The 27,774-nt window shown below is 49.1% G+C and overlaps 1 protein-coding gene across 7 annotated transcripts in view; it reads right to left on the bottom strand.

Moving 5' to 3' along the window:
• Positions 1 to 27,774, bottom strand: part of LOC146699508 (sodium bicarbonate cotransporter 3-like) — a 34,523-nt gene that overhangs the window by 5,486 nt on the left and 1,263 nt on the right. For 2 of the 7 annotated variants that reach the window (XM_085472464.1, XM_085472465.1), the window contains exons 1-14: positions 16,551 to 16,788; positions 12,309 to 12,390; positions 10,976 to 11,116; positions 10,760 to 10,898; positions 10,215 to 10,375; positions 9,616 to 9,804; positions 5,662 to 5,771; positions 4,324 to 4,374; positions 2,034 to 2,191; positions 1,871 to 1,958; positions 1,216 to 1,362; positions 1,038 to 1,141; positions 716 to 890; positions 501 to 634 (exon numbers count right to left, since the gene is read on the bottom strand). In XM_085472464.1, coding sequence (XP_085328590.1) covers positions 501 to 634; positions 716 to 890; positions 1,038 to 1,141; positions 1,216 to 1,362; positions 1,871 to 1,958; positions 2,034 to 2,191; positions 4,324 to 4,374; positions 5,662 to 5,771; positions 9,616 to 9,804; positions 10,215 to 10,375; positions 10,760 to 10,898; positions 10,976 to 11,116; positions 12,309 to 12,390; positions 16,551 to 16,607 — 1,736 coding nt within the window. In that variant the 5' untranslated portion in view covers positions 16,608 to 16,788. The other 5 variants (XM_085472469.1, XM_085472470.1, XM_085472466.1 and 2 more) reach the window with 4 other exon arrangements.

Here is a 27,774-nt window from a genome sequence, read left to right as displayed (position 1 = left end):
GCTTCTCTGCTCTCCGTGACAAACATGGATGATGTAATCCAGATGAAAATGGAGCAGGTTAAAAAAAACGAGGCTTTTATGCAACTGTTACAAAACATCTTTGTGCATCACAAAAAGCTTTTTTTAATCCACCAAAAAATTATACAACAACATGAAACAGCTGAGAGCACCGAAGCACAACGTTCCCACAGCTGCTCCAAAAATCCCTCAGATCACGTTAATCTGTGACGCTGAGATTAAGCGAGTGACCCGCTGCCAGCTCGCAGCTCCGTGCACAGCACTGGATGCGCCTGCAGGGGGAGCCGCAGCGTTGCAAACACAGAGGAGACGAACCCAAAGGCACAAGGACGGAAATAAAACACGAAAAACCTTAAAAACAAACGCAAACGCATTTTTTCTCTCTGCTCAGCAGCCCGCTGTGATGTCATCACAACCTGAACAGCCAATGGGAGCAAAGCTTTCATGCAAACCTGTCTGGCCGCTCTTGGGTCACGACTCACCTGCAGAACTTGAAGAGGATCTTCTCAAAGACCAGAACCGGGCCCGTGCTGCCCAGGATGGTGAGAGGCTGCCCGGCGAACAGAGAGTAGGCCACGCCCGTCAGAGACGCGCCAAACAGCGACTCAATGGCACTCTATCAGAGAGAGAGAGAGAGGGGAGTAACACCCGGATGCACCAATCAGGGCCCAGGATGAGCTCACGCAGGGGTTCTTACTATGCTCCCTTTGGTGGCCTCCCCGAGCAGACCTCCGAAGGTGATGACGGGCGACATGCAGGCGCAGTACAGGAAGAGGATGGAGGCCAGGCACTGCAGGCTCACGGCGTCTCTGATGTCGCTCCAGTAGAACGGCGCCTTCCTCCGAACATCGTTCACCAAACCGCCAAAAATCCTGTGGGACACACGAGGGATTCCCCGTCATTCCCAACACACAGCGAGCCAGGACTCGGCAGCGGAATAATCCCACGTTCAACACGTTTCCTGTTTTAATTTGAAAATCTCCTCGCAGTATTTATTAATATTGCTGAGCTTCACTCACCTCCCCGTCCTCTGCAGCTCTGGTCCCGCGTGATGCTCCGCCTCCTTGCCCATCTCAGAGCTGTGGGCGGAGCCATTGGGGAAGGACGCTATCTTTCTCTTCTCCTGCGGAGACAGACGGGGGCGGGGACGTCACTTCTGAGAGATCAGAGCTGGCGTGGCGGGTTCGGATCTTTTACCTGAGACGGGACGCTCTTCGGGGGCTCGATGCGGATGCTGGGGTCCCATTCTCCTGGCGGCAGCACGGTGACCTGATCCAGGAACTCGTCGATCCCCGACAGCAGGTCGTTGCGGTCCCTCGCCTTGTACGCCACGTCGTGGAAAACCTGCAGCAGAGCCGCCACACGTCAACAATTTTTTGTCTGCGCTTCAAACGAGATTACGCCTCCTGAAGCTTTTTCACGAGCACGCCGTCACACTGACACGTCTGTGTCTGCAGAGGCGGGAACAACGTCAGCAGCAACCACAGACACACAACAGGTAAACACAGCTGGCTGAAACACAGCGCGGTGAGCCTTCATCGTCCCACACGGCCTCTAAACACCATCATCAGCTGCAGACCTGCAGCTCTCCGTCACGCTGCACGCTCAGTGCAAACAAGCGTGTGATGATCAGCGTGCTCCAGCTGACCTCGCTGCTTCTACAGACACGCGCCGTCACTGAGCCGTTCACCTTTAAACTATCAGGACGCGAGGAGGCGACCAAACCGGGTGACCATGGAGACTTCCTGCCTGAGTCTGCTGCCAGTCTGGGCGTAACACAGGCTCACTCTGGGCTTCAGACGCCATCCTTACATCTATTCCTGTAATGTCTGTGTGTGAAAGCGTCGCTCACCTCGTCTGTCATCAGTGTGGCGATGGAGCGCCCGATCTCGTGGTACTGCGGACCTTTTCCAAACGGACCGAGCAGCAGGAAGAGAAACCTGCAGGGACAGGAAGTCTGTCAGCAGAGGAAACGCACGGAACGGCGTGCCGAGGGCGGCTCGGTCGCGGCTTACCTGGTGGGCACCGGGACTTCGGTGAGGCCGGTCAGCAGCACGGCGGGGCAGAGCCGGACGAAGGCGATGATGGGCCGCTCCAGGAAGTCCACTTCACCCACCAGGACGTTGGAGGCCTCGGCTCCGTGAGGAATCTTCTTCATGAAGTTCATGTCCACCTGACACACACACACACACACACACACACACACACACACACACACACACACACAGTGTTCGTTTTATTTTGTAGTTCCTCGTTGGTTTCACTTCCTGGTCTAGGACCTCTGTGATCCTCGCTGCAGGCTGCCTGAGCCACAGCAGTGGATCTTGGAACTTGTTGAAGGGATATCTAATGCAATAGATAATAAGGAATATACTGTTGGTGTTTTTATAGACTTAAAAAAGGCGTTTGATACAATTGATCTATATTAATAAATAAACTAGAGAGATATGGCATAAGAGGGATAGCATACAAGTGGATGAAAAGTTACCTGGATGAAAGATATCAATATGTCGAATTCAATAATGTAAAATCTAAGCAGTTGAAGGTAACTTGTGGTGTTCCTCAGGGCTCTGTGCTGGGCCCTAAATTATTTATATTATATATAAATGACATATGTAGTGTTTCCAAACTGTTAAAATGTGTATTGTTTGCTGATGATACCACTCTGTACTGCTCAGGTAAAAACTTAGAACAGCTTCTGACTACAGCGGAAAAGGAGTTAAATATATTAAAAAACTGGTTTGATGTAAATAAGTTATTAAATATAAAGAAAACAAAATTGATTATTTTTGGCACTAGACAAATGAAAAATGTATCTAAAATAAGGGTTAATGGAATTGAAATTGAAAGAGTGTACGAAAATAAATTTCTTGGAGTGATAATTGATGATAAGCTGAGTTGGAAGTCTCATATAAACCACGTGAAAACAAAAATGTCAAAAACCATTGCTATTCTCTATAAAACAAAGCATGTCCTGAACAAAAAAACATTATACACACTTTATTGTACTCTGTTGCTTCCATATATGACTTACTGTCTGGAGATATGGGGTAATGCATATAAAACGAACACTCTTCATATTTTTAAGTTACAAAAAAAAAGCTATAAGAATTATAAACCAATCAAACTATATAGAACCAACTAACATTTTGTTTGTTAATCTGAATACCCTGAAATTTTATGATTTAGTTGAATATAAAATGGCACAGATAATGTATAAAGCACAAAATAACTTGCTTTGCCCCAGTACTCAGAAGCTGTTCAAAGTCAGAGAGAGTCAATATGACTTAAGGGAACAGATTTCTTTAAGAAAAACAAGATGAGGACAAATATAAAGCAGAGATGTGTTTCTGTTAGAGGAGGTAACCTGTGGAATAGTTCTGACAGGGATTTAAAAAGGTGTAGTTCATTTTCCTTGTTTAAAAATATGTTTAAAAATAGAGTATTAGAAAAATATATAAATCAAGAATGAAAAGAACAAAAAGGAGAAAAAAAAAACAACCTCTTGATTCTTTACTTTGATGTAGTTACTTATCTAAGGTGGAAAGTTTTTTTTTCTTTGTTTTGTTTGTTTGTTTTGTTTGGTTTTTGCTTTGTTTTATTATTTTCTTCAAGCCCTGTGTACAGGAGCTGCATACAAAAAGATATTTTGTGAAAAGGGTTGGCGTAATAAGCAAATGCTTCAGCCAATACCTTTTGATTAGCCTTGTCTCATGCTTTCTTTCTTTATGGTAGATTTTTGTTCTGTTTTCACTGTTTTTTGTTTTTTTTTTCTCACTGTTTTCACTGAGATTTGAATTTGAATGCTAATCAATAAAATCAAATCAAATCAGCTGCCTGCAGCTCATTTTTACACCTGACAGACAGGAAGCAGCTGAATGCACAGACTTCACCTTTGACCTCCACGGGAAACATCATGAGGTGAAGCAAAGATGTGGAAAAAAAAAGCTCAAAGTTTCACATCAACGACTGAAACATGAAAACTGCTTTTACACGTTTAACTGTGAGATGAGACCTGCAGTGAGCCTGGAGGAGGAGGAGGAGGGTGGAGGAGGAGGGGCAGATGGAGGAGGAGGAGGAGGGGCAGATGGAGGAGTGAACAGATCCATGAGTTTGTCATGGATCTGAGTTCCTGTGTAAATAAAGTTCAATTGAATAAATCAATAAAAACATTTTTCCATCCAACACTGAAACAGCTGATGGTCACAGAACGCCACAGACAGCCAATCACAGAGCACCACCACGATGAGTCACAGCACAGGCTACACTGATTGGCCGAGGGCCGGCGACTGACATGCGACTTACTGCGGGCTTCCTGCTGGCCGCTGGCAGCAAACAAACGCAGTCGCAGTCCTGCTGGGAAACACAATACAGCTTCTGATTGGCTCGTTCGGGGACTCGCCGTCACGTGACCAAAAGCTCAGGTTCTGTTTGCACCTGGAGGCAGGTGTGGCTGCACAGCTGGATGCTCACTGGATGGTTTTAAGACCAAAGTCTTTGGAGTTTGAGCTCCATCGTCCAATAGCACAGACTGAAGCAGGAAGTGGAATTCATCTCTGTGTTGTGGATTTTCTGCTGTGACGGACCAAGTCTCCTGATTTCATCCTTAATGTAAGCAGATACCCGATGACCTGCTGAACCACGGACGCAACGATCCGATGCTTGGATCGGACATCAGGCTGATCCCGACGCAGAGTCTGATCTACTTGATTCAGATCTGCGCAGAGTTGATCAAATCTGCATTCGATTTACACTTTCGTCTCCAACACTTTGCAAAAGCAAACGGATGTTCTGCTGTGCAGGAACGCCTCGTGCTGCCTTTCAGCGCATTACTGTGCACGTTAATCTGCGACGATGTCGTTGTGTTCGTTCGCGGCGTGGAGGAAGCAGGTGGCAGGTTCCTCCACCCACAGCTTCTCTTTCATGTGTGAAAGTCAAACATAAACCACTGAATTAAAGCGACCCGTCCATGAGGTCACTCGGGACCATCACAGCTTTAATTCTGCAGGTTATGCCTACGACTCGAGGAGTGGAGGCTCGGTGACAGTCAGTTTAGACTCCGCCACATTGGCAGGTTACTGTGGGAACCTGCCCTGAGCTGCGAGGCCACCGTGTAACCTGCATTTAGTTCTGACGTAGCGCCAGCCTCAGATTTCCAGGTGTCGGAGCTAAAAACGTGTTTTTAACCCTTCAGAAGTTTCATGTGGTCATTTCCTGTGCAGCTCTGTGCACTTAAAGGGCCGGACCTCTGAAGACGCTCACCGTCTGAAGGTAAACATCTCTGATTGGGTCAGAGACTCACAGACTGAATGTTTCATCCATCTCGGTGCTTCTGACATTTATTAGTTTTAAACATTAGTGCATCTGTCGCAGTGCGTCTGATAGGCGGAGCAGCGTCAGGGTGGAGCCTCCTACACCCACCAGCCCACAGCTCAGGGATGTTTCAGTCCCATCTGAACACCAGCTGATGTGTGAGGCTTCATGTAGCTGGCAGGGGTCAGAGGTCACAGTGGTGCAGCTCTGACCTCTCATCATTAAAGCATCTCTCACCTCCCTGAAGCTCCAAACATTGGAAAGCTGCAGGGAGCAGCAGCCGACCTATAAACCACCCAACCTGCGTGTGAGGCGGAGCCCCGCGTTTACCTTGCTGAAGTCGACCGTGCTGTTCTCCCGGCTGCCGCTGCCGCCGCGACTCTCGGCGTTTTTGTTGTCGTCGAGGTTTCCGGGGGCCGACTGAGGCGACGCCAGCAGACCTGCAGAGCCACAAAGACCACAGAGTCACACGCAACATCTGCAGCAGCTGTCTGCAAACACACAGCCGTGTTACTGACACACGTGACATCACCGCCTCCTGACCCGCGGAGTTCAGTCTCAGAATGCGATTCCTGCTCGCTCACGCTGAAGCCGAGCGCGGTGCGGGCAGTGACGCGGTTTCCTCGGTTACATCATTGTTAGTCGGTGCGCAGCACGCCTGTGGTCACAGAGCGCCGCGCAGCAGAGTCTCGGCTCCACGAACGCGGTCAGCACAAATCAGCTTCACGTCAGCTTTTCACGCTTCAGCACCTGAACAGAGTGATGAGTCGGTGGTCAGGTGATCGAGCGTCAGCGAGTTTTGATTCTTTCACGGATCATTAATGAACAGGAAGTGCCGGGAGTCACTCGAGCGTCCAGAGTTCTCTGCCGCAGAAACACCGCGACGCAGCAGAGAAAACAAGCCGACCTGCTGGGATGCATTTTAATAAATCATCCACTTGCCCCTGGACCTGCATGCCTCTGCCCCCTCCAGCCTGTGTTGACTGTCTGCGGGACGTTAAAGCCTGGCTGTGGCATAATGTTCGCACCCCAAATGAAAATAAAACAGAAATGACAGCTTTAGAGGCGACAGCCCTCTGGGCCAGCCGGCCCTCTCGCACTGTCAGGAACACTGGAGTATGTTTGGATAGCTCCCTCAAATTAGAGAAGCACTAGTTTCTATCAGTAGGGCGGCTCGATTATGGCAAAAATGATCATCACGATTATTTTCACTGACATTGAGATCTCGATTATTTGACGATATTTATTTAATAACAATGTGTTGAATAATGACTTTTAAAAAATAATATAAAATAGTGCAAATGTTTGCAATATAAAAATAAATGAAAAATATAAACATCTGTGTTTCGTGAGCTTTGCAGTGTTGCTCTGTGGTGCAGCTACACCGTAGCAAAGTTCACACACTGTGTCTACTTGATCCACGTCTGACTGAACCTGTAATGTTTCCACACCACTGAAGGTTTTTACCTCTTTTCAACCAGCGGCAGTCACTCTCCTCTCCAAATAACTTCTGCTTAGCTTTCCGAGCTTCCCTCGGGTCCTCTTAATCAGCGGTCTCCAACCTTTTTTGCGCCACGGACGGTTTATGCCCGACAATATTTTCACGGACCGGCCTTTAAGGTGTCGCGGATAAATGAGGGAGGGGCTAATAATCGGCTCCGTCATTTTTAATGATCGTTGAAAGCCCAGATCGTAATCGTGATTAAAATTCGATTAATTGAGCAGCCCTAGTAGTAAGACCACAAAAGTTCAGACGTCCTGATTTCCAGATCTTTAATGTTTCATAAAGGAGGGAAATGGACTCAGATCGGACCCGAGCCGCCTGTCAGAGCGAGGGAAACAAACAGGAAACAAACATGCAGACTCTAAGTCGCTGCAGCTAACAGCTAACAGCCTGCTAATGACAGGCAGCCGCCTGATTCCTTTCTGATTGGCTGAAAACAACATCTGAGGCGCTTCACGTGTGACCAGAGGCCGGTTTGTTAACTCCAGCAGAGGCTAAAGGAGACCGAGGATCCAGAGGACGCTGCCGTTCAACCTTCACCTGTTAAAAAAAGTTTGTTAACAGAAAAACTCGAACGAGACTGGATGTGAACACAAACCCAGGCTCGGACAGGCGGCTGTACGACACTGCAGGTCCAACATTCACGCAGCTCAGTCTCCAACAGACGGACGGCAGCAAAATAAACCAAAAACATGCAAAATAACCCCGCCCCCAAATAAGCTGCCAGTCTGCCAACATTCGTCCAATCATCCGCCTCCAGCTTCATCAGCACGTTAGCGGGCATGCTTCAGTGTCAGAGCGTGGAAACGGCCGGAGGAAAGCCGTGCCGTATTTGCCTGTTTGGGGAACCACGTCGTCTTCATCTCCCAGGTGGAACACCTCCTCCTCCTCCTCCTCTTCTGGGGGGTGCACCACCACCTTGGGGAGCCCCACGGGAGCAGAGGAGCGGCGTGGAGAGCCACCGGGGACGGGAAGGGCGAGTCCGTGAGGCTGGCTGGGTTCGGAGAGGTGACGGCCGTAACGATACAGAGAGAGGTCGGTCTGTGACGAGGAGGCGGAGCCGGGGAGGAGGTGCCCGAACAGGCCTGGGGTCCTCGCAGAGGAGGGTAGGGTGGAGAGGTCGAAGGAGCCCATGGAGCAACGACGGAGGAGAGAGAGACGAGAGGAGGACAGACCCTCCCCTGAGGAGGAAGAGGAGGAGAAAGATCATGATGATGAAGAAGGAAACACCAAGCCAGCGTGCATGGATCAGTGAGTTAGGACGCACGTCACACCAACATCGGCCTTCTAAAGCTAAACCTTCCTCCACCAATCACGAAGCTCCGCCTTTTCTTTACGCCTACCATCAAATCCAAGACATCTGGATCGGTCCGGGACCAATTCAATTCAGTTTGATTTACACAGCAGCAAAACCTCAGGGCGCGTTTTATTAGAACCAAGTCCTGCTAGTCCTGAACGAGCCACAGCAGCTTCATGCAGAGCGGTCTGTGCCGGTTCTCGGTTGTCCCGGTCGTCCGAAGTGCTCAAGTGGAGGGCAGCCGGACGACTTCTGGGTTCTGGACGATGTTTCGCCTCCATCTGAGGGCGTCTCAGGTATCGCACCTGTACAGGGGTGGTCACTTTGTAGGCGGTAGGACATTTGGGCGTCGCTGCCTCACCCTCCCATCGTGTCAGTTGGACACAGAAGTCGTCCGGCTGCCTCCGGACCCGAGGGACAGTCACCAAGCTAGGATGAACCTGGCGCTTTCAGCCTGTTTGAAAAGTTTAAGAAGCAAACACTTTCTGTCTTTTAGTTACAGTCTTTGTTCAGGTAAAGGCAGCAGGAGGGCCACCCTCGCTCTAACTACCCGTCTGCAGTGAACACGCCAATTACTGAATGTTTACTCCATCACATGCAGGAAGAGCTGCTGTAACTGGGCATCAGCCCACTCAGTCCACTGTGGTGGAGAGCAGAGGAAACACACCGAGCCGGGAGCGTCGTGCTGGAGGCGATGACCTCGTGAAGCTGATTACAGCTGCAGTCAAAGTCTGACCCTGAGCTCTGCTCTGATGTCTTCAGCTTTATAAACTGTAGGAAAGAGTCAATCTGAAGAAAAGCTCCTGAACGAACGAGCAAACGGTAAAAGCTGCAGCTGATCGGTCACGTAGGTCACACGCACGTCAGACGGCTCAGCGCCTGCAGACGGCGTTCGGCCCGAGCAGCATTAAAACATTCCTCTCTCACAAACAGGATCCAGGAGTGCGGATATGAAAACGCCGACTTCGCTCATGCTGTTAGCTGGTTATTAGCTCAGCGAGTCAGCGGGTCCGGCCAGGTCAGGGAGTCCCGGTCAATAATAAACAGGGTGAGGTCACAGCAGTTCAGGTACGGGCAGGTGAGAAACCAACCGGAGCCATCACTCATCACAATCACTCAAAAACCACGGCAACGGCACCATGCAGCAATACGAGACCCGTCGTCTTGTCACCCCTTTACCTCGACCAATCAGGACGGACAGACTCTACATTCTGCCCGACAACAGAGACAAAGAACTATGAACTATGAAAGAAAACAGTGCATTACTTAGTAAAGAACTCGTAAACCTACCGCCACGCTGGTTTGCAGCGTGCCGCCGACCCGCTGAGGTCATTTAGACCCCCCCGGTTTTTAAACAGTGCAGAACTAAACCCTGCAGAGCCCGAGCAGTGCCAGAGGTCAGGAGGGGTCAACCTGAACTGGCCTCCTGCAGCTCGTCTCCTGACCTGCAGGTGCGAGGATGACAAGAGCGCTGCGGTCTCACCGTTGCGTTCCAGTAAGTTTGGCTCCGAGTATTTCTTGCCTATGTCGGCAAAGGATCGGACCAGCGGGATGCGGTTGCTCAGCTTCTTCTCATTCTGATGGTGGTGGCGCCTCAGCATGGCCTCCCTCACCTTCTCCTGCGCGCCCTCCTCCAGCTGACCGGACGCCAGCATGCTGTCAATCACCATGTCTGCGAGGAAGGAGGACAAGAGGTCAGCTGATGGACACAAACGCACTGCAGGTTTATGTTCTGAGGAGGAAATGAAAGGCGTGCAGCAGAATCATTTATCAAACGCCTTCGCAGCAGCCTTTCACTTCCTCTTCTCTCTGAAACAAGACGTCAGAACTCGCCCTGAATACCAACTTTCTAGAGATTGGCTGATGCCTGGAAGCCTGCTGAGGGGCAGCTTATACCAGCAGGAGGAAACCAGAGAGCTGCGCTTTCATCGTGGCGCTCTTCGTCTCCAGCAGCTGATCCAAACTAGATTTAGAGCTCAAGTGTGGTTTTAGCACGTTCCGACCTCCTCTAGATTTAAACACAAAGGTCGTTTTTGGAGCAGCGTATCGAGTGATGGGACGAGTTCCCGACGGCGCTCTGACCTGCGATCTCCTCGATGGAGCCGGCTCTCATGTCGAGCAGCACGGTGCCGTTCAGGATGCAGGAGCGCAGCTCGAACAGGCTGTGCAGTGACAGCGTCGCCACGTAGGGTTTGCTCCAGCGCTCGCCGCCGTCCTCAACGTCCTCCTCAAACTTCAGCCACCTGAACAAACACACACACAGCCGAGTGTTGACATTTGAAGAACGCCAGGCGTCTGATTCGTGCTAATGCTATAATGCTACACTAATGTGGGCTGATCCACTTTGCTCTGCTGAGTAAATAAGTTAATCTGAAGGTTTCCAAACCACACGACTCGGCCCGCCTTCATCGGTTTCCTCTCAAATCCAGTGAGGCTCGTCTTCCTCGTCCTCACAGCGCTCTGCAGAGTCTGGATTAGAGAGGAAACCTCTTTAACCCGAGTCAGAAACGCTGAACAAACCAGGCCTCGCCCCTGCACGGCGGGAGGATCGCTCCTCACAGCTCTGCAGCGTTATTGGAAAGATTAACGTCTGAACGCAAAGCAGAGAAAGAGGATAAGCGCCCTGCCTGGCCGTCTCCTTCCACTCCTGCATGGCTCCGTCTTTGAAGGCGAGCTCATCCAGCTCGGTGAACAGGTCGTGGGGGATGTGCTCCTCGTCGTCGTCCTCGGTGCCGAGGATGAACTGGACCCTCTGAGACGGCGTGTCTGCGGGGACACAAACGCTTCAGCACGCCGCCGTCCTACAGCTGGCCCGTGTTTGTTTATCCTCGTTCAAACCTGACCGTATGACGGCGACTCTCGCCCGTCCTCCCGATCAGAGCGCTCTCTGCGCTTCCTGTGATGTCGATGTCCGCGGTGACGGTGTCTTCTCCGGCTCTGGCGGCCCAGCGGAACGTGCACGCCAACGTACACCGCCCTGTGACCTGACGGAGAGAAGCAGAGGGGTCACATGAGTTTGTTCTACACCTCCAGTGATAACAGAACGCTGGAAACAAACACGTGAGGGAAACACTGAAGGCGCTGCTAACACGGGAGGCGTGCTGCACAGCTCGCACTGCACGCTCCGTTTCTCCTTACCTCAGTAACGTTCATCGGATTTTCTCTGGCTGCGTGTCGACCTCTCACTCAGTTGTTTGTTTAAAACAGGACTGTAATAAACTAGTAATAACATGGAAACAACCTACAGCGTCTAACGAGATGTGAACTGAAGCTCCGTTTGAGTTAAAGATGCTTCTTGTAATTACCGTGACCTCACTATTCGTGTTTCCCTGCAGGGCCTTTCAGAGGTTTCCGGGAGGCTCGGGACTCAAACTGCACGGTTGTTGGAAATCGTTTGATTTGATGCCGTTTTTGGCAAATTGTGCACAAAAATAATTATTTTTGTTTTTTCCTGCAGTTTATAAAAATTGCTGCATCTCAAAAATGAAACTAAGAAGACAAAATCCATTTCCTGCGGTTTGAAACTATTTCATGCAACGTTTTGCATTTACAGTTTTGAGGGATTCACCTCTGAAATATCTGTAAAAAAACAGTTTCTGTAGTTAATTGCACCGTTTTGCAGCTTCTGTGGACTTCATGCACACACATGATGAAACTCTGGGATATAACGGTTGCACTGATGGCACTACGGCAGGTACAAACATACAGAGAAGCTGGGCTTCAAAGGGTTAACGACTTAGCTGAAAATGACAGGAGCTGCAGCACAAGCACCACACGGGGGTTCGTACGTGCCTTAGTTCCTCTTTCTGAACACGCCACCTCACAATAAGAGCTGAGGTCACGTGAGTCACACTCCATGTTTGGCGTGTACACGTCACGAGATTTCATTTCCACTTTTTCTGCAGAAATGACGTCGACACACTGCAGACTGTTTACGGCTGTTTCCAAGTTTGACATAATTCTTTCTGAAATATTTTAAATCAGCATTTTCTCGAGCCTCAGGCTGTGTGTGTGTGTGTGTGTGTGTGTGTGTGTGTGTGTGTGTGTGTGTGTGTGTGTGTGTGTGTGTGTGTGTGTGTGTGTGTGTGTAAATGCGGGCTGAGTCATTTTGTTACTGTGTGTTTGACTGTAAACACACACTGAGGCACCTTTGTGTGTGTCGGTGTATAAACTCACTCTCCAGTTCCTCTTTCTCAAAGTTGGTGTAAAGGGTGGAGCTGGTCTTGCCCTGGTCCAGCACGGCCTCCTCATCGTTCCCCTGCAGAACACACACAGACCCACAGGTGACCTGAGAGTGGGTTTAAACGAGTGTTTATCAAACTCATTTTCCAACTCTGTGTAAACACGGTCGCGTCTGCCTCAAAACAACGGCGAGGCTTTGGAGACAGACCGTGAGTGACGTGAGGACGGCTGCTGAGGTCACGGCGTGTTAGTTGGCACCGGGAGGGCGGCAGAGTCATCGCAATCACAGCGTCTGCAGCTTTAAACACCGACACGCCTCCACCAAAATCGGCTGCAGATTACGCCTCGCCACTCAAATCAATCACCAAACAATGTCACAGTGAACGGGCAGGAAGTTACTGTCAGCCAAGGAGTCTGGCTCCGCCCACAGCTGATGGGAATGCGTGAATAACTGTACAACAGGAAGTGGAGCAACAGCTGGACATCAGTAGGGTGAGATGGAGACAAACACAAAACAAAAAAAACCAGGAAAGAAGAGGACGCGTACCCGCGTACGCTAAACTGAGCGTGCTCCACTAACCATAATGACCTATGTCGACCGCCCCGAGAGAGAGACACACACACAAGTTTGATGTTGGTGTGTCAAACAGGAAGTGCAGCTCCACACTGGCTGCTTTTTAACAACCAGCTGTCTGTTTGCAGAGCAGGACATCACGCACACACACGCACGCACGCACGCGCACACGCACGCACACGCACGCACACACACACATAAAAGCAGCAGCTGCTTGAGTTCGACCTCTTTGGAAAACGTTCCCGCTCAGCAGCATCTCTCCGTCTGCACGTCGGAGCTCCTGACACTCACCCCGAGCTGATCTCAGGTGAGGTTGGGCTCATTTTGGCCTCCCAACAATCATTCCTGCTGCAAAGCTCGCACTTCTGTCTCACGCTGCCTTTGGCAGAAAGCTTAAACTCGCCCTTCAGTTCAGCTTGTTCATCCCAATAATGATGAAGAATCTCTGAAGCGAGCACGTGCTCGCAGAGCGAGCCAGGAGACCGAAGGAAACCCTGCAGGTGACCTTCCCCACAGCTCACGACCCGGCAGAGTCCTCACCACGGCGGGTCGATGCACGCCCGCATCACTGTGGATCTGTTACATCACTCATCGACACAGAGACCTTCCTCTGTTTAATGAACCGACCCAGAGACACTCAGACCGCAGACGCTTCAAAACACCGCCGAGTTCTGTCAGTGATTAATCGTCACTAGCGAACGATCACACAGTTTGACAGTTAGCCCCGCCCCTCCTCATCACGTCTGAGAACAGCGAAGCTGCGCCTCTGTAGTTTCACAGACAGGTCTGGGCACGCTGCAGACTCCTAGAATAAAGTTGAAGATCGTTTGTCTCTCATGTGCCTGCATTTGTGTGTGCGTGGAGACACAGCTGAGTCATGAAAAAAAAGAAGGAAGATGAAGAAGATGAAGCTGAGCTGGTGAGAGGCCCCGAGAGTTTCTACAGACAGGACGAGCCAGCAGGTGCGAGGTAGCGAGTCAGCTGACCTCTGCCCATTTACGTCAGCTGCAGTCTCTCATGTGTTTGCTCTGATGGGTGGATGCTAACGTCCTGCCTCTCACTGACCTGCTGTCACTGTGAGGCCGGCAAGTGACAACAAAGATGGCCGCTCTCCAACGGTTTATCGTTTAAACTCGGAGCGAACGCTTCAGATCCCTAAGAGTGCTCCATCACAGCCGTGCCATTACTGTACAGATATGATCGTACAGCATATGATGCTCATGATATCGTTGCAGCTATAGCAACAACACACATCGACATTCAGAAACACAACAAGCCCGAACATGTCTGAGAGTAAGAGCCAGGTGTCGTCACTTTGGGCTGAGAAACAGAGGACGAGTTACTGATAACAGGAAGACCAACGTCGTCGCAGGTGTGACATCTCATGTCAGGACCAGTGTTACTATGGTTACTGCTCAAGGGTTAGCTGTTTAGTTACATTGTTACTTTAAATTTCCCGGGAAAACAACAATTTGGTTACTTTAGTGGTTACGTCGGAGCTCTGCTGTCAGTGGATACGACGCGGCAGCGCGGTCAGGGGCGCGGCAGTAAAATGTTTGTGTTTATTTATAGTAAGAGCTGGACGCCCCGCAGGAACAGATCTGAGGCGCTGACAGACCCAAACATACGAGGAGGAGGAGCCTCCCAAGCCTGATGTGGTGAAAGCGTACACGCCTGCAGCTCTCGGTCCAAATAAGCTGCAAGTGCCTGAGAGCAGAGCGACAGATCCATCCGGTTCAGCAGGGTTAAAGATAGATCGCGCACACACACACACACACACACACACACACACACACACACACACACACACAGGTTCCTGTTTCCTGTCATTACAAACACTGTTAGCGCACGCTGCCAATGCCACATCGGCCCACAGGAAGCGCACACACGTGGACTCTTCTTCTCTTTCACAACATCTGAGAAGCTACGAAACTCTCAGAGCTGCTTCTGGGAAGTGAACCGAGGGGGGGGGGGGGGGGGGGTGTCAGGTGTGTTCATTTACAGGCTCGGCTGCAAAGTTGACCTCAGCTGACAAATATACACTCGCCGGCCACATTATTAGTTACACTATACTCGTGCTCCTCAGAGACTGGTCCACGTCGATATGACATCATCGCACAGCTGTTGCAACATCCATCAGCTGGCCTGATCAGAGTTTGGTGAAGTTGTGTGTTATCCTACTGGAAGCAGCCAATCAGAAGACGCTGGTCCGCAAGTTTAAATGATGCTCCGTTTGTATCGTGGGGCTCACCGCGACCCACCACGCCACCGGCCTGCACCACTGATGCTGTGGTTGTACGTACAAGTGTTGTATAAGGGCCGGTTCAGTTACCGTGGTGATGTACAACATCCGAACATCACAGCACAAAGATTCAGACCAGGAGAGCTTCAAGTCACCTTTATCACTTTGAACTTCAGCAGGTCGGCTTGTGCTGCCTTGTGATTGGCCGATTAGAAATTTGCGTTAAAGAACAGTTCAACCGCTGTACCTAATAAACTGTCCTGTGTGTAAGAGTGAAAGGACTTTCTACTAATTTACACTAAACTTAAAGGAAGGAAAAGACGAGGCTCCCTTCTTTCCTCACCGAGCACACACACTGAAAACACAGCCGCCGCTTCCAGCTGCGGCGTCCAGACTCAAACTAAACTCGATCGCCCGGCCCTCGGTGGAAATCAGCACTGCAGAGACCTGGAGGAGACGGCCAGGTCTGACCTTCTGACCTCAGAGATGAACTCTGGATCCTGGACACCGGAGCGGAGCCAATACACAAACTTTCACTTCAAGGCTTGTAAAAATATAAATCGTCCCCGAAGGATCGAGAACATTGCTCACACTTCAAGATCGGCTTTCAGCTTTAGAGAGCGAGGCAGTACGAAACATCCAGCGCGTCATTCCCCACGAGCATGACCTCTTACCTTTGACTGCGTCACTTCTGTGTGGGGCTTCACGTGCGCAGCAGCCACGAGGGGTCAGAGTTACAAACCGACATGTGGTAACCTCAGCTGGGTCCATCATTGCAGTCTGACTGCACTTGTGCGCCTCACACAAAGACGGGGAAACATTACGAGAGCCGGCGCTTACGCAGCTTTTCTTCTGTTCTGTAGCTCAGCTACACGGCGAGAGACGCCCACGTCACCAGACGAGGGCGAGATCAGGAGAGATCTGCTTCCTGAGGATGGATCCTGTCCACCGACGGCTCGAGCTGAAGGTGAGCCGGTACCTGTGAGCGTATACCGTGCAAAACAGATGTGGCCAGATGTTGCAACGCAGCAGACACCCGCCGCTCTCGAGGTGCACCTGTGGCTGCGTTTAGATGCAGAGCAGTCGGCCGGTCGCCGATGCAGCGGCCGGTGGACTCTAAACATCAGAGCGGAGTCTGGGCTACGATCGACACTGCGTGTGTGCAGAGGCAGGATGTTGCCATTTGTGTTGTCGCTGTTGCACACACGCTTTCAGCTCTTTTCCTGTTAAACTCATTTCCTTCAACGCTGCGCGACCAACAGACACATGGAAACCACTAACGCTCGTCACCTTTGCTCAGAGCTCAGTCACAACCACGAACAGCCGACCAAAGGAGAAGCTGCCCGACTATCAACATCAGAAACCCACTTTTCAATCTGATGACGTGAAACAGAAACTGCTTCTATAAGCAGATACATACCAGAGACATGGCCCGGGCCACCCTCTGACTGGCAATGTCTCCCCAGAAGTCTCCCATAGCTGCTCAGTCCAAAAACACAGACTCCTCAGGGTCAAAGAAATCCTGCCACACGAGAGAAAAACTGTGGTGGAAGTGTCCCACAGAGCTGTGAAAATCAAATCCACCAGGTCTGTACGTCTGCAGCTCGAACACAGCGTGGATGTGCGAGTGTCCCCGGGACAGTAAGTGAATCCAGACAGCCAGCAGAGCCTCGGATACGATTCAAGTATTTATAGCAGAGCTGTTGCTTCACTGAGCAAGCAGCCAGCCTGGAAGTCTGCAAACACAGCAAGAAAAAAAAAAAAAAAAAAAAACACTGAAAAAAAGGAGGCGGGGCATCTGCTGACAGAGGCGTCATCCACATTTCTGAGCAGGAAAAAAAGGCAAACAGAGCGAGAGCAAACTGAAACTGCTGACCTGAAACCGGCCTCAGCCGCCCCGTTTTCCACCCCGACACGTCCGTACCCGCAGTGTTTACCTTCCAGGTCAGAGGTCACACACACGAGACTCCTTTATAGTCACAGATGTTCAAATCAACATGAAATGAACCAAATAAGATGATTACGCCTCTAATGATTCACCTCCTGTACTTACTGCTGTACGCTTACTGACGCCTGTAATTACGTTTTACTTCTTTAAAGTTGCCACTTCCCATTTTTTATTTCCATATTATTTTATTGTCTAGCGCATTTATTTCCTTATGTATTTATGATTTGTTTATTTAATGAATTTACATGACAAGTCGTTATGTTACAAACTCCTCATAGTTGAAACAACCGCCTCAGGTCACTGCTGTGAAGCTGCACAAATAACAAACATATTCAATTCAATACATCGTTACTGAAAAGATAAACACATATACATCCCCATTTATTCAATTATATAAAGAGGTGCAAGTTGAAACTAGTTCTTGTTAGTTTAGGCAGTTTGTCACAAAGTCCACAGTGCAGGCTGTTGGCTGCTGCCAGTCACAATGCAAACTTTAAGCCTTTAAGCAGGCGAGTTAGAAAATACAGGGACAAGCTGGGAATCGTCCACAGCATTGCGGCCTTTCCGGTGTGGCGGATAAATACAACAACCGAGACAAACACTGTGGGGTTTTGTAAATATAATAATAAACGCAAATTTGCTGTGTGATTGTGTAACTTTATTAGCAGCGTCCTCCGCTCAGCCCCTTAATGCTCTCAGGTCGCTATGGCAACACATAAATATTTCTTTCAAAATAAGACGCACAACTACAACACGGGAGAGACCCAGGGAGACCGAGCACACGATTAAAACCCTGAAAACCATAAAATTTCACGACCGAGTCTCAACTCTCACGGCCCGGACCATGACCCGGGGGTTGGGGACAGCTGATCCACAGAGACCCAACAGTTGGTATCAGGCTGTACACATGTTTAACGTGGGGCCTGAGCCCGCTGGAGCCCCTGCTGGATGCTGGGGGAAGTGCAGGGTGTGGTGCTTCTGACAAAACTCTGATTTACTGTCTCAGCCTAATGCTCAGAGTCTCGTTCGGTCCAGCATTTCTCCCTCTGTCGTCCCAGTTTTTGGGCTCCACCAGTCCACTGTCTGTGTGAGGAAGCTTTTCAAATGAGTTCCTCTCAAACTAAAAGCAGCTGCCTGTAGGGCAGAGACGACATGCATGGGAGGAAACCCTCTGTGGCGAGACGAGCCGTGGGGTCAGCTGACGATCCTTTACTGACCTTAAAAGACGAGCGTGAGCTGCTGAGAGGAGCACGGCAGCAGGGAAGCTGGTCACTGCGTTTAAGGCCGAGAAGTGAGGAAGTCAGGAAAGTCTGTTTCCATTTCACATGTGGAGTTTCTCTGCTCTGGTCACGTGGCCGAGTCGGCCACTTGTGGTTGTCAGAGGCCAGATGAGTGCATTGTGGAGGAAATGTAAAAGCTCCTTGGTCATGTGTTGATGTGTTCATGCAGCAGCTTGTTCTCGGTTCTCATTAGAATTCCTGAGCTGAGTGGAAAAGAACTGGTGTGGCATCAGAGGCACGTACGCAGTATCGCTCCATTTATTGTTTTCAGATGCAAAACTCCAGGCTGAATGCCGTCCCGGTGGTGAAACGGGACGCTGTCCATGCTGAGAAACACGAGACGGCTTCATTTACTCTTTCCAGCGCTGCCGATTCTCCCTGCGAGCAAATCGAATTTACCCACCCCGACTCTCCCACAGGGACTCCCAGGTCAGGAGAATCGGCTTCCTGCATCACCGAGATTAAAAAACAACCGTAGAGCGAGGTCAAAGGTCGGAAGACAACAGGAGGAACGGCAAACGGTCCCATGGGACTCGGATTACTTAAGGAGAGACGAGCTGCGCTGGCACAAAGGAACAGAGCAGGTCAGGTGGTTCAAATCTGCCCTTAAGGCCCCACAGCAGCGGCGCTGAGCAGCATGTGGAAATACACATACATGTACGTGCTACAAACACCCACATGAAGAACGGTGGCAGATATTTGTCCTTCAAACTGGGACCATGACTTTTTGGGGTCTTAAACTGGGACTTTGTTCAATCGGAGCTGCAGTTCCTCTGACGTCCACCTGAGGCGCCGTCACAAAGAGCAGGTTTAAGCGCTTTTATTTAAACAGGCTTTCTGCTGATTTTATTGAATCATTATTTATTTACGTTAAAAAAATACCTGTTTATTTTATTATGTCTTATTGTATCTTTATATTGGAGATCATGACATTTAATGTTCTTGTATCAGTTTTGGTTTCTACAGCTGATAACGGCCAGCCGCCGCTTCCTGGCTGCTAAGAACCCGTCATTAACCAAGCAGCAGGATGAAAAATAATACGGCAAAAGTATGAAAGAAGGGAACATGGAGCGAATGTTCTTTTATGCATGAAAACATTTAAGTTTGAAGCTCAAGCTCCACAACCTGCTGCAGGCTTCAGCTATGATTCCAGCAAAGAGAGAAAGAAAGAGGAAGTGCAACAGGGAGGAAGAATGTTTTTGGAAATCTTTGCAATGAAAATATAATGACACACACACACACACACACACACACACACACACACACACACACACACACACACACACACACACACACACACACACACACACACACACACACACACACACACACACACACACCTCCCCTGAGACCAGAGAGAGTCTGTGCTGATGCTGCCATATTAGGAGAACCAGCAGGGAGGAAAAACATCTGGACTGCAGCAGCATTTACTAAACACATCAGCAACTGTGGGAAAATTCACACCACACACACACACACACACACACACACACACACACACACACACACTTTGTTCCCCAAAGATCAAATGCTTCCCATTCACATTCAAACTTGTGGCTACCGATGCATCGTTGCACGCGACTGCTGACGTCAGCACGCAGCGGTTCGCTCTGTTAACTTTCAGACACCATCAGGCGCCATGGCAGAACAAAGCCTCAGTGAGTCCGAGGAGGAGGAGTGGCCCCCGCAGTGCGGAAATGTGACATGATTGTGTTATGGCGGCATGTGTGTCTGCCTGTGAGGGATGGCCAAGGCTGGACCTCCATTCTTCTGTTTCAATGTGGCTTCTATAACAGGAAGTCAGAAAGAAACAGACGAACGTGACGCTCGACCGTGATGTGGGAATAATGAGAATAACGAGTTCCCAGCTGGGATCGTTCCTGCAAACGCCTCCTCAGAGTCAGGACAGCAGATCGCAGCTTCACAGCTCACTGAGCTCAGCCAGACGCTGCCCCCTGCTGGTGGGTTTGTGCAGATAAATACGATTGTTGAATCGCTTTATGACATCATGATGCATCGTTTTCATCTCCTTCGACCATCTAAGACAACGGTGTGATCACCTGATGTCTGGAAAACGCCGCTCACTCTTATTTTGAAGGTTCAGTCGCTGCCTTCCTGTTATAGTGATTATAGTTTATTTCTCTCTTTCGTTTTGACCTTTGGTTTTTAAGTCAGTTTAGTCTCCGGGGTGGATTCTCTTGTTTCAGTCCTTACAGCCAGGCTGCTGCAGCGCAGTGTTCAGTTTGAGTTTCCTGTGAGCTGCAGGGGGCGCTCTAGCTAGAACATGACAAGGGTGGAGAACTGATAGGCAGGGTTTTAATAGTTTTGCAATTTTCTCTAGTTTTTATTTTTATTTAGTTTTGACTTCAGATTTTCAATTTTATATCAGTTTTAATGAGTTTTTACCAATTGTTTGCTAGTTTAGTTTATAGTTTTTTGAAAATCCTTAGTTTCAGTATAGTTTTGATTAGTTTCAGTTATAGTTTTAGTTGTTTGCAATAATTAAGTGCAACAAAATCCCAGTTTCATCATATCAGTCATGCTCTTCTGCTCATCCTTGGGTATGTTGGCTGTCAGATTGGTGTGCAGACAACAACCTGGACCTCAATACCACCAAAACAAAAGAACTGGTAGTTGACTTCAGAAGGAGGAAGTCCGAGCTGCAGCCTGTCAGCATCAACGGGGAGTGCGTGGAAAGGGTCTCCAGTTTCAAGTTTCTGGGTGTGCACATAGACACAGACCTCCAATGGAGCTCTAACACCTCTGCGGTCTTAAAGAAGGCCCAACAGCGTCTCCACTTTCTGAGAATCCTCAGAAAAATGGACCTGAAGAAGGAGCTGCTGACCGTCTTCTACCGCTGCTCCATTGAAAGTGTGCTGACATATTGCATCGGTGTGTGATTCTCCAGCTGCACCACAGCACACAGAAAGGCACTCCAGAGGGTCATCAACATGGCCCAAAAAATCATTGGACATCCTCTTCCCTCCCTGAAGGACCTGTACAGCACTCGCTGTCTCAAGAGGGCACGCAGCATCCTACGGGACTGCACACACCCAGGACACCGGGTGTTTAAGCTGCTGCCGTCTGGCAGGAGGTTCAGGCTGCTGAGGTCCCGAACAAATAGACTCAAGGACAGCTTTTACAACAGGGCAACAGCCCTGATCAATGTAAATAGCTGACCTGACTGGATACCTCCCTGGACTTTTTAGGGGGAGGTAACAATGTTTAAAACGATAACAATAATATTTATATTTATAACAAGGTGCAATAATAATTAATGTGCAATAATAACAGTGTGCAATACACATACACTTATTCTTCTTTTTTATACTAAGTTAATATACTGTGTTGTGTTGTTTGTTACGTTGTGATGTGTCATATCGTGTCGTGTTGTGTTATATGTAGTGCCGACGTAGGACAGTTTTTCCAATTTCATTGTACTACTGTACTATGTATGACTGTGCAATGACAATAAAGACTTATCTTATCTTATCTTATCTTATCTTATGTTGCTATTCCAGCTACCATACCCTACACCCTGCACAGGTCGCCTGTCTGTCGCAGGGCTAACACGCAGAGACAGACAACTCACATTCCCACCTATGGGTTCTTTAAATAAATAAATAAATAAAGGCAGATGAACAACCAATGATACCAGGCAACTATAAAATTTATATCTTGGCCCCAATGAGACTATTAGCTCTTGCAGCACCGGGTGTTCCTAATTTTGGTTCAAGTGAATTGATAAACTTTGTGAAGGCAATTGACTCACACAGTTGTGTAGATGTCCCCGTCCTGTTGTCTCGGGATGCATCACGCTGCCTTGCCTGGGGTTAGCTTCTGTTTTCTGGGATGAGGGTTGAGTGTGCTCCCTTCTCAAGCTAAGCTAGGTTAGCCTTCTTGTGTGAGCTTTTCAAGTGCACTTTAAGGTTTGTGGGATTTCTTCCCCTTTAGAAATGTCCCTCATAATTTGTCTCTTTCCACTACAAGACACTTGCTTTATCCAAAACACAGTCATATTCAAAGTAATCCCAAATTGGACTCTGGCGCTTTCTCCCGACTTTTCCTGACATGATTCTGCGCGTGGGCGGAGCAGCGACACAGACGACTCGACTAACGTGCTGCCACCTGCTGGCATAATGAGACACAGCAAGAAAAAATCTGGAAACTAAACTTCATTTTCACCCTCGACTATTGTAGGACACGCACACATCAATGAAACTAAACACATTTTTGCTATAAATTCAGTTAATCTTAGTTAGTTTTGTGAGCACTCATTACAGTTTTAGTTAGTTTTCCTTTTTTGTTTTTATTTTTATTTCCGTTAACGAAAATGTTTTTTCACTTCTAGTTTTCGTTATTTCGTTAGTTTTTGTTAACGATAATAACCTTGCTGATAGGCGGAGCTCATGAGAGGAGCAGGTGAGGCAGCTGATCCATGCACCGCTGTTAAACACCGGGGAAACTATATTTAACCCTTTAAAGCCGGTCGGAGCAGCACGCTCCGTTTTGCGTAACTATTTTTAAATCCCGGTAGCTCTGCAACCACATAAGCTAGCGCAATCATTTTTTTTGCATATGAAACCGGAGGAGTTGTACTTACATCTGATGCCATCAGCTTGTCCTCGGTCACAGTTTCCTTCCACATATAGCTTTGCAAAAACTGCATAAAAGCACTTGCAGCAACAAAAACATAATATTCCGGAAACATGCTTTGCCGATCCGATCAGCTGTTTGTAACACTTCCTACATCCATCAGCGAACTATCGCATATCCGCCATGACCTGCCCGAAACCGGAAGTGATGTCATTTTGCGGAAATGTAGTTTTTTACCATCGTGGCCTTATGAGCCTATACTGGTGTTTTAAAAAGTTATGTTTGACTTTATGACTTTCTGTGTCATTTCTGGGATGCTGAGGACTCATATTGCACTGCTGGAAATAGTTTATTTTGATGCATATGCTGTTATTTTTGCAAATTTGCAGTATAATATTTATTTTCGTTTTTCCTGCAGTGTATAAAAATTGGTGTATTTCAAAAATAAAACTATGAAGACACGTAAAATAAATTTCCTGTGGTGGGAAACTAGTTTGTGCAACTTTTTTGTATTTACAGTTTTGAGGGATAAGCCTCTAAAATTTCTGTAACTAGAAATATATGTTAAAAAAACGATTTTCAATATTTTTGTAGTTTATTGCACTTTTTTGCATTTTATGTAATTACTATGCACTTAATGCAGACATATTATTAAAATTTAGGCTGTAATGGTTGTATTGATGTATAGCAACTTGAAATGCTCCAAAAATGTCTCCACAGCATGTAAAAATATAACATAAACTCTGGCGGACTTGGTTCTATGGTCGGTCTTAAAGGGTTAAGATACATGCATGTACAAATTCCAGAATTGTTTAGCAAAGAAGTAAAGAGGTAGCATCATGTTTTAGTTGTTTTAGCTGGTGTAGTTACAGCTGAACGTGTTGAGGAATGAAATGCGACACATCTGCTGCTCCCACATCTCCAAAGCTTTAAACTCACCCTCGCTCCCGGCCTGAGGAGGCAGCGCGTCTCACAGTGAAACGATCAGAAATGCGAGCAGGAAAACACGCCCACGTGGAGGCAAATCAGCAGCAGCTTCCTCCTACACGACCCGGCTCGAGGCCACACGGACGCCGTTCCTCCAATCAGAGCTGCCACTGAACCATCAGGACTGTAATTAGGGGGCGACGCACCACCACCTGAGCCCCGAACGCCACTTAATTACCCAGGATGCCTCTCTCTGCACGCTTCACATCTGGAAATGAGTTCCAGCAATTTCTGTGAAATCAGACTTCTCTCTTTAAAGACAGACGGCTCCGCGGGGAGTAAAGGCGTAGAAATAAAGGACACAGCAGGGGGCGCTGTGGAGACGAGCGACGAAGAACAGGCAGGAGCAGAGGTTCGGATGGTCGACCTCCACCAGCTACACCTCTCCACCCGCCTCCCTCTCATTCACACACGAATGACTGCTTCTGACTTTCATCCCCGTTCTCTCCGGAGCAGACCTCCACCTCTCCGGGCTTCTGCTCCACCTGCTCTCTACTCTCCCAGCGTCCTCATCCACAGAGAGTCCTGTCTGTCACCAAATCCCAGCCCTCGTCCGTCACTCCTACTCCACACCTCACCGCTGTCGTCACACACTTTGTGCACCACCCTCCACACTGCTGCTCCCTGATCCTCCGTCCCTCTTTCATGTTCATCATCAGTTACTACTCTTCATCCTCTTCATTAATTATCACACCTGTCCAGTAAAGTCACCAGAATTTATTTCACACCAACCAGCTCAGACTGAGATGCATCACCTGATATCATCAAAGGTTATCGGTCACAACCTGAATACTCTGGATTATATTCCACGCTGTGAGCACCACGTTTCCTCCACAAAACCAAACCTCCAAACGTTTCGTAGATCAAGAGTAAAAGCGTTCGTCTCTGGCGGTTTATCTAATCGGCACAAATTTGTATTTCTTATTTCACAAGATGGAAATAATCTAAAGCAAACATGAGACTTTCTTCAGCCTCCTGGAAAGACACGTTTATGTGGCCGATAACGCGGCACTGACACGGTGGCGCCACATTTCTATTAAAGCACGGAGGATTTACAGTCTGTGTGGCACCACAGCTGCATCAGCAGCACCCCGTCTGCAGCGACTTCACCTCCAACAACCTCCAACCAACACTCCCCGTACGGTCTGTGCGCCTGTGTGAGCGAGGCCTACACCCACCTCCACGTCGCAGACTTTCCTCTTTCCTTTGAGGGCTCCTTCTCCACGCAGCATAAAATTGAAGTGAGTCAGTCTGCATCAGTGCATCTATAGTAATACAGGAAACTCCCTGCAGACGGAGTTTCCTGCCGGGTTTCGCTCTAACTGCCCACCGGAGAGCGTGGAGCCTCCCGAGGACGAGTCTGCTGATGTCAGCACGAGTCCCTCAGGTGCACCATGACCTAGTTAGGAGGAAAATCTTTGGAGCGTGATTCTCTCCAGTCGCTAACCTGCTGCCTCCCTACGACGTCCAGCCGCCCAAATGTAAGACGAGTGCCGGCGATTCAGAGCGAGTCTGCGCTCACGCGTGAACGACCAACTTTCTCTGTGTGACGGTAAACACGGGCAGAAATCACAGTGCAGCCTTTCTCTCGCAGCTATGTGGACACCTGCAACAAAAGCTGCAAGCCGACACCTGAACGCCATCACCGCCACCGCGGAAAGAAACAGCTCAGGGAAATCTGACCTGCCAGGAGTTCACACGTACACAGCACCTCAGCCTTTCAGGCCCCACTGTGAACACCGACTGTGGCTCATACGTGGAGCAGCTGTGGCTCAGGCGCAGGTCTGGCCCCACCTGTGTGGACCTGCTGCTGCTCTGGATCAAAGAGTCGAATATCACCGAGCCAGACGCCTTCACTTCCTCCTCCATCTGCACCAACGATAACCTGCTCCATGGGAGCGCCACGGCCGCCACACGGCCTTCGCATTGTTCGCAGCCGAGGCCCATTACAATGAAGTTGCACCTCGGCTTCCCCGGAGCCTCCACAGACAGGAAGTCAGCAGCACATTAAACACGAATGACATCTGCTGAGACAAAGACGCGCACAAACACCGGAGGTCGAGGGTACAAACCTGCAGGTTCACCAGGAGAGGCTTTATGAGCCGTGACGCAGCGTTTCATGTTTAAATCTGCAGCTCAGTTTGACTCCCGCTCTGCAGGTGAGGGCTTCTTAGTCTGGACCTCTTTATCTTCAGGCCCGTTTCTTTTCTTGCAGCTTTGTATGACTCAGTTACAGAGGACTCGCCTCTTTCTTCGTCACACGGGTCCAGGAGCAGAAACGTCGGAGCTCTTATTGGGAGTTTGGCCGTGTTTGATGCGAACATCCAGCACTGGAACAGGAGCCACGAGACAGGGCGGAGGGAAGTGGAGAAAGGTGCTCGTTCATTAGTTACCTGAAGCTAACACTGGAGCACACGCTACTCAACACAGAGCTTTTTCACACTCGTGAATATTTGGTGCAAACTTGGCGTGCAGTTTTGCAAGAACCTCAACAAAACTTCAGAACGTGACCAAGACGCCACCGGGACTTCTGATGACTGACAAGCAGCTTTGATATCTTTCACAGTCAGTTTCAGGAGAAACAACACGACTTGTGCGTTTGACACGAATCCTCTGTGTGTGCACCGCGAGCCTGCCACAGCTCCCACAGAGACCCATTATAACACAGCACGGGGTGTCCTGCTGCTGTACACATGTGAAGCACATCGTATGCTCAGTTCAGTCACACGCCAGACATCGAGATATCTGCCCGACTCTTCTCTACCAGCGAGACTAAAGCTCCTCGGTGAAGCACAGCATCGTCTCAGAGCGGCGACACGATGAACCCTAGTGGATCAAAGTGTTCTGGTCGGTGGACACTTGGCTGAAAACATGTTAGAAACGGGGATACCGCCGGCCCGAGAAGCACTGGGCTGGAGTAACCTGACGTCACGCAGGGCTGAGCTGCTTTATCACATGAGACCTGAAAGCTGATCTGGGTCGCAGGCAGGTGAGCCCGAAGGTTTAAGAGGCACTGCAGCAGCTGGATCCTCTCATGGAGCAGGAACGTGCACTGGAACGACGTGCACATGGTGCTACAGAGCAAACTGACCCGTCGTGACGACTGAAGAAGTCTGTATCCTGCTCTGTTAGATGTGCTGACAGAGCAGCTTACGTACGTCCTGCTGATGTTGACCCCGACAGCCCTGATTGGTCAGATGGGCCTCGTCGCACAAAACAAGTTTATCGAACCGTTACTCTACCTGCATTTGGAGTTTAGACAAAATTCATGGTCGTTTACACAGAAAGTGTTTTAGTTGCAGCACAGTCTGCACACATGGCAGCAAAAATATACTTGAATGCACAACAACAAATTAAATAAAAGTGGGACCGTTTGCTTACAGGACTCAGCCGCTCTTCAGCTGTAAATGGTTTAAATGGCTCTGTGCTGTGAGGGTTGAATGACATACCTCTCAGCTGACTCTGTTTATACACTACAGAGCTCTGAGAGACCATCTGTCCCAGATGTTTTATCCAGCTGAACAGGACATAAAAACTTGTACGTGAATCATCAAAGTGTTCTCCAGCATGTCTGCAAACAACAAGTCACCACAAAGTCCATTTGTCCTGCAGTGAGTGTTTTTAATGCATCACATGCATGAAATATTGCACAGCGAAGTTGCTGCAGGATTCATAACAGAATAAAAGAAATCTGACCCTCCATTGTGGCACCTGCAGTCCAGTCACACACCAGACTCATTCAACATGAGACGAGCCCGAAGAGGCAAGCTGTCAGAAAACTCTAAACACCTGAAACAACAGCACGAGCTGAGAGTTGACGCCTGGCTGTTTGA

Source organism: Copadichromis virginalis, linkage group LG11 (genome assembly GCF_057382275.1).
Source record: "Copadichromis virginalis isolate Kocher_CV1m ecotype Utaka linkage group LG11, C_Virginalis_male_GT1.1, whole genome shotgun sequence".
Lineage (NCBI taxonomy): Eukaryota > Metazoa > Chordata > Actinopteri > Cichliformes > Cichlidae > Copadichromis > Copadichromis virginalis.
This window is presented reverse-complemented; position numbering and strand designations above follow the sequence as displayed.